This window comes from Aspergillus brunneoviolaceus (assembly GCF_003184695.1).
Source record: "Aspergillus brunneoviolaceus CBS 621.78 unplaced genomic scaffold BO95scaffold_15, whole genome shotgun sequence".
Lineage (NCBI taxonomy): Eukaryota > Fungi > Ascomycota > Eurotiomycetes > Eurotiales > Aspergillaceae > Aspergillus > Aspergillus brunneoviolaceus.
The window spans coordinates 166,707-174,121 of NW_020290745.1; the positions used below are offsets into that span (position 1 = coordinate 166,707).

A 7,415-nucleotide genomic window follows, 5' to 3' on the forward strand; every position below is an offset into this window, starting at 1 on the left:
TCGGAATTAATATAGATTTATTAGAATTCTAATCCAAATATTTATATTATTATATTATTTACTTTTTTTTGTATAATATATTAATCTAAGATTTTTTAAAAAAGAAGATTTCTTAAGAATTAGTTTTAAAATTAATAAAAAACTGCTTTTAACTATCTTACTTGTTTTGCCTAACCAGCATGTCTACTACGTCAAGTAGTTCCTAATAATAGAACTTTTTTATAATTATATTAATAAAAAAAACATATTTTTAAAAAGTTATAATATTTAATAAAATTATATATCTATTTTTATTTTATTAAGACTTTATCTGAAGCCTTTGATAAGATATTTTATTTCTAGATTAATATAAATATTATTTTATAAATATAGAAAAACCTGAAAAAAAATCTTTATATATTTAAAAAGATAATCTACTGTTCTAATATCTTCTTCTTTAAGAATATTAATTTATATAAATTGGTATATATATTACTTTATAATTTAACTTTTTTAACACGGTTTCAGAGAGTGGTTTATAGAATATTAAAAATATATATTACTTCTTGTAATAATAAAATTTAATTATTTTTTAAAGTCTTAATAGCTAAGAGGATCTTGTCTTCTTGTTCTTTATATTTTTTTGACAATATAGCTATTTTGATGATTAATTTCGTTGATTAAAAGTCTTATATTTTGGTAAAATACGGAAATCACAAGTTAAGTATTCTACTTGCTTGCGCATTCCGCCCGCTTACCGATTATGTTATTTAAACTATTGACACATTGTTAATACGTCAGACTCTCCGACCGCGGGCGGTCTACCGAACGCCGAGTCTGGGGACACTGCAACTCAATACTTTCTTTTTTCCTTCCCCCCTCCCAACCTGAATCTATGACTCCTTTTCTCATTGTCTCCTGCACCCATTCGTGTGTTTGGTATCCCTTCCAATCCGAATATTCCAGGGAAGATATAGCCGACCTACAACGGAGAATGTATCATCTATGAAATCCTGGTCCTTTGGCAATTGTCTAGTACATGGTTTCTGCAGATGCTGCCTCGGAGCAATGAATCTATTTATCTAGAGTGATTATGCCTTTCTCTTCCAACTCACTATGATGCTAATTGAAGCACCGCTTCCCAGGATGCTCTTGGTATTTTCAAGGCATACTTCCCTCTATTATGCATTCCACGATTTTCCGAGTCCCGTCCCTCCGGACCAGATTCCCTGGCCAGCTCTCCTGGATGCGAAGCTTCTGCTTATCTTCGCAGCGACACGAGATCAAAGAGCTTGACACACTACCACAGCGAGTAATACCAGGATATCAAGGTGTGCGTCAATATAGTACGGTGTGCGTGCATTATCACTGACTCGGGATACTCAATTAGAATCGCAAGTAGGCGATCTCCTATCCCTGCAATGGCCGACGCCGCCACGCAACATCCTTGTTGTGAAAAAAAATTGTGTCCCAGCAGTAACAGAATCCCTTGTTGAATTTGCCAAGTACGATATCCGTCCTTCGGTTTTTTGTCGTGCAATTGAGAGGGAAGCTGATCCACACTAACCTCCGCGAGCATTCTAGTCATGCGACATCTACGTATCCTTCAATATCGATCATCCTTGAACCCAAAGTTGCCGAAGAGGTTCATGCATCGCTGCACGCCCCGGCTTACACGACGTCTCTGGATCGCCTTCGACCGGCACTACACAGTAAAGTAGATCTCACCGTTACCCTGGGAGGAGATGGAACTATCTTACATGCTTCATCGCTTTTCGCGACGTGCTACAATGTACCCCCAATGTTATCCTTCAGCATGGGCACGCTTGGGTTTCTCAGTGAATGGAAGTTTCCCGAGTATAAGCGCGCGTTTCGGGAGGTTTACATGTCTGGGGCGGGGGCAGGAGATCGTGCAACCGTGCTAGGCGACGTGCGGCCGACGACGCATGATGAGCCACTAGACCTAGACGTGGGCCCAACGGGCTGGTCATCGGTACGGGGCAAGTCGATGGGTCTGACGCGCGGAGCTCGGATTCTGATGCGCAACCGACTGAAGGTAGGGCTTTTCACAGCGGATGGACAGCCAGTTCGACAAGAAGCATCAGCGAATTCTGTGCCAGGCATCTGGGATCGTCGGGGACTGTATGTCATGAACGAAGTCCTGCTGCATCGTGGTAAGGAGCCGCATCTGGCAGTGGTAGATATCTACGTTGGTGGACGCTTCTTGACGGAAGCTGTAGCCGACGGGATCATCATCTCGACGCCAACCGGAAGCACAGCGTACAGCTTGAGTAGTGGTGGTAGTATCGTGCACCCTCTTGTCCCTGCTGTACTCCTGACCCCGATCTGCGCCCGAAGCTTGAGCTTCCGGCCATTGGTGCTGCCGTCGAGTACACCGATCACGCTCCGTCTGAGCGAGAAGAACCGCGGCCGCGAATTAGAGGTGAGCATTGATGGGGTGAACATGGGTCAAGGGATGACGGCGGGGATGGAAGCGCGGGTGTGGAATGAGGAGATGCGGCACGGCAAGAATGAATGGCAGGGGGGAGTGCCATGTGTAATGCGGAGGATCACCGGTGGGGAGGCGCATGATGGCTGGGTGGGTGGTCTCAACGGATTGCTGAAGTTCAATCATCCATTCGGTGAGGATCGCTAATGACTTTGCTCGATCATTCTGATCCGATGAACACAATCTGAAGAGATATATGGACATAATACAACCATATATTCCGGGAATTGCATTGCCGACGCGAAGTCTTATCACACGTAGTCAAAGAGCGTGGGCCGAGAACCGTAATTGGTTAAATGTAGGTACAAATTCATATAAATGAGCATTTCCTTGGGTTTGACCGAGGGGGGAAGCCGTGGGAAGCAGGGCGAGGTTTCTGTGGGCCGACACATCACATTGCAGGAGACTAAGAAAGGAACAGGTTGATTCTCCTTATCCCTATTCTTGTTTATCATGTACTGTACATACAACCTCTAGATAAGTGATGACTGACTGGACTGGAAAATAGATTGTTATTGAATCGATCACCTTTTTTCTTGTTCTGGACCTAATCTTCGCAGATCCTTTCTCTCTAGCCAGATACTATGTACTGTATACGAGTAAAAGATCAGGCAGGGTCTGATCAGGGTCCGATCAGGGTCTGGTTATTGATGCGAGCTCTCTTAAATATTATAAGTCGTTTGCAGTCACCTATTCCTACTTTCCATGTCTATATACATATATACCCATACACACACTAACATCCAAATGCGAAGACCCATCCACTTTGCCACTTGTGTCGCGTGTGGAATAATATCTAGATCCCTAGCTCCCGAGACGGGTTCGGTGTTTTATTTGTTGTTATTCTGGTACTGGGCACATAAGTTAGTTACTATATATGAGCACATCGGTTCGAATTAGGTTTGAGGTGAAACCACCAACAATCAAGGTTATTGAGTCAACATTGTCCTGCATGCAAGCAAGCCTTGCCTCTGGATAAGAACCTATCTTCTCTTGTATAGTATATATGTACATGTACACACAATAGAGGTACAGTACAATTGCTGACAAGCAGGGAGACTGCATCGACAAAGCAAAGCTAGCCAAAAACAGAAGCAATGAGTGAGAGCCTGAGGAGTCTAGATCATACTAAAGTAGGTTAATATAACGATACTTGCTGTCTAATGATAGACTGAAACAGTGGTTGAGAGGAGGAGGAGGAAGAGGAAGGAGAAGAAGAAGAAGAAGAAGAAGAAGCTCTCTCTCTCCCCACAATAATAAGTAGTAACAAGTAAGAAGTCAATAGTGAAACGACGACTAATCAATTCTTTCCTCTTCTCCCTTGGTGAACTCAATTCATTATTATTCTACGTACAGTAAGTACACTCTACCTACTGTACAGACAGTAAGTACTGTACGTACTTGTTGCTCTCTCTCCGCTTGTCTCCCCTTTCCTCCCCTCTGTCGCACCCTCTCTCCTTGTTCTTCGTTCTTCTCTTCCCTCCTTCCCTTCCTCCTCCTCCCACTCCTCCTCCTCTTCTTCTCTTCTTTATACCTGGTCACTTCTTAACCTTAGCCTGTGTCATTTGACGTGTCTTTCTTTTCTTCTCTCTTCCTTCGCTTTTCCCTCTCCATCCCTCCATCCATTGCCATACAGCCGTGTCTTGCCTGCATCTTGTCCATCGCCGGTGCTCACCCCGCTTGGACTTCGGGGCAGCGACCTCGAGACGTGCCCTTCACGCTCGGTGAGGTTTTCTCAAGGACTTCTTTAAGAGAACAGGTAATCCAGCATAACTCCCCTCCTTTAAAGAGAGTTGGCCATCTCCTTCCATTTCTCCTTTGATTCCCCGTATGTATCGGTCTTCGTCTTCACTAATCTCCTTGCCCCCCTTTTCACATCTTTCAACTACTTCTCCGACATACCTACCCCACGATGTGCTAGCCGTACCCGCGGGTAGTTATTGATGCTATGCGCATGCGTTTTCACCTTCTTTCCTCGTCTCCTCCGCCACCTCTCATTGCCCCTGCATTTGCGATTGTGGAATCCGTTGGTGTTATGCGAGCTTCCTGACAAACCCTGCAGGGAATCGCATCGCAGCCCCCATTTGGCTTGGTCGGACTACTTCTTACCCCCTGCGCTGTTCGCGTGAAGCCCACACCATACACCCCTGACGCCTTCGCCCCTTCCCCCCAAAACTAAAAAAATTTTAATAGTATATAATAGTTCTTTAAAATATTAATACTAATACTTAAATAAATAAATAATAAAAAAAAAAAAATTTAAATTTTAATAAATATTAATAAGCAAGCAGTTCTAATCTACTTATCTTATTAATATCAATATTATTTTTAAATAAGTTTTTAATTGTCTTTCTATCTCTAAAAATAATATTTAAAATAATTCTTAGTATAATATTTCTTTTAGTAATAGTAGTCTTCCGTCTGGTAATATAGCTAAAATTGTTTACTAATATTCTTAAATTGAATATCCGAATATTATCTATTATATTATTTAATTTATGGAATTAAAACCCGAAATTATCGGTTTTTTATTTTTATATAGTAGATAATAAAGTAAAAAAAATTAGTTCAGATGTATACTATAAGAATATTTCTATTTTTTAAATTATTTTAGAAATATAGTTAAGTATTATAAAAAATTTGTTGGAGTTTCGGTTCTTTCAGATAAGGTTTAGTTAACCTTTACTTTTCCATAGAAATTATATATAAAAGTAAGGTGAAAATAACATTAAAATAAAAGATTATAAAATCGAAAAAATCAAAGATTAGATAAATAAGAAAATAAACAGAATGGCGAATTTAATATAAAATTATCTAACTCTTAAAACTAATTAAACTTATTTAAAAAAATAATAAAAGATATTAGACTATTTAAGCTAAATTCTTTGTTTACTAATTTTCTAAATAGAAATCTAGAAATATTTGATAGATATAAAAATAAAAATATAGAGATAGAGATAAATAAAATAGATAAGAATAAAAACTTTTATTTAAATAACTAAATTAAAAAAACTAAGACTTAAAACTTTTATATTTTAATAATTTTCTAGTCTAATATACTTCTATAGTTTTAAAAGAATTGAATAGTTTCTATTAAGACTAGAGTAAACAGACTCGTAAATAAAAAATAAATAAAATATTAAAATAAAAAAGAAGTATATAATTAAATAATTGAATTCTTATTATATTAAATTAGTAGATAAACTGCTAGTATTTTTAATTATTAAATTATTTAATTAAACTATCTATTTTTTTTATTAGTTAAAATTTAGTAAACATTAATAATCTTATTTAAAGCTTTTTATTTAAGCTAGTAATTAGCTATATTAATATATTTTAGACTAGTTTAAAAAGAATACAACTGGTTAGTATTTAAACTATTTAGATATTATTATATAATATCAAAACTAATATTTAAAATCAAATTTTATTTATATAAAGAATTTTTTTTATTAAACAATTTATTTAGCTGAGATAGTTAGGACTCATAATTTAATTTTAATAATTAAACGAAATGAATATATAATAATATTTTTATTTAATTAATTATCAATCTATTAAATACAAAATAATATATTTTATTAAACTAGTATGATCTAAATTATTACTAAAACTAGTGTTACTAACTATATAAAAAACTATTTATTTAGAATTAAAACTATATTTATTAATCAGATTATTTATTTATTTAAATAAAAGATCAGCAAATCTATTATTTTGAAATATTTAGAATTTAAATTGTTTAGATATTTTACAAACACCTCATATAATGTATTTGTTTTTCAATCCGAATAGTAGTCTTATATAGATTTTTTTAATATAATTATTTAGAAAGATAATAACTATATCTAACTAGTATATCTTCAGATTAAACATAATAATTAAAACTAAAATAACTTTTAAAAATCTACCTATAAGTATATTAATATATATTTCTAATTAATCAGATATTTATAAATTATTTTATATATATATATACTTTAGAACTAGTTAGATAATCTTTTTTATTAAATTTATAGATTTATATTTATTTTAGTTAAAGAAACTTTTACTTTGAATATTATATACTAAATATATAATTTAAATACTTAAAATATCCAATCTGCTTTCGTAGAATAATTTATAAAATATTTAAAGAGATATTCATTAGTTAGGTTTATGAAGAAACTATTTTATAATTTTATAATAAACTGTTTTTAAAACTATTTCTATAAATTAAATATTATACTTTATCAACAGATATTCTATTTTATTATTTTTAAAAAGAATTATTGTTTTTAAAAATAGTATTTTTCGAGTATGTAAATAAATATATAAATACTTTATAGTTTTATTATTTTATATTTTTTATTTTAACTAATATTTTTTAGTTTTTGATAATAATTATAGTCAGACTTTTCTATTAAATAATAAATTATATAAGTATTTTTTTCTATAATATAATAGATATTATATTTATCATTTTTTTATATAATTAATATAACTTCTGTTATTAAGTCCGACTGTTTTGAAAAGAAATATTCAATATTTAGAATATTTCTATATCTATAGTAATCCGCAACTATATTTACTAGCTTAAATAATTTTTATTTATATATTTTAATCTATTTTAATACAGACTGCTTATTAACTATAATTAATATTAAGCTTAGCAGATTTATTTTTAATATTATAATTAAATTTATTAAAATATTTTTAAAAGTTATTAATATTAGTTTTATATACTAAGTTAAAGAGTTCATTATTTTAAAAATCTATTTTTTATATAAAGTTAAGAATAATACTTCTTTACCTAATTATATTCTAGCTATTATTTTTTTATTTATTTATATTATTATTATTAAAGTATATTTAGTTAAGAACTTATATCCGAATCTGTTCATTAAAACTAATGTAATAAATTAAAAGAATATGATTATCAATTATA

At 33.2% G+C, this 7,415-nt stretch overlaps 1 protein-coding gene across 1 annotated transcript; it reads left to right on the plus strand.

Annotated features, from left to right (window-relative positions):
• Positions 1-865: 865 nt before the first annotated feature.
• On the plus strand, positions 866-2,726 carry BO95DRAFT_408420 (NADH kinase POS5). Its single transcript, XM_025584106.1, has 4 exons — positions 866-1,066; positions 1,125-1,310; positions 1,370-1,484; positions 1,564-2,726. The coding sequence occupies exons 2-4, from the start codon at positions 1,163-1,165 to the stop codon at positions 2,633-2,635; spliced, it is 1,335 nt and encodes a 444-aa protein (XP_025444893.1). The 5' UTR covers positions 866-1,066; positions 1,125-1,162; the 3' UTR covers positions 2,636-2,726.
• The last annotated feature ends 4,689 nt before the right edge of the window (positions 2,727-7,415 follow it).

Coding starts and splice junctions, on each gene's coding strand:
- BO95DRAFT_408420 (XM_025584106.1), top strand. CDS start 1,163: ATGCATTCCACGATTTTCCGAGTCCCGTCCCTCCGGACCAGATTCCCT. Junction 1,311..1,369: donor AGTAATACCAGGATATCAAG/GTGTGCGTCAAT, acceptor ATACTCAATTAG/AATCGCAAGTAGGCGATCTC. Junction 1,485..1,563: donor TCCCTTGTTGAATTTGCCAA/GTACGATATCCG, acceptor CGAGCATTCTAG/TCATGCGACATCTACGTATC.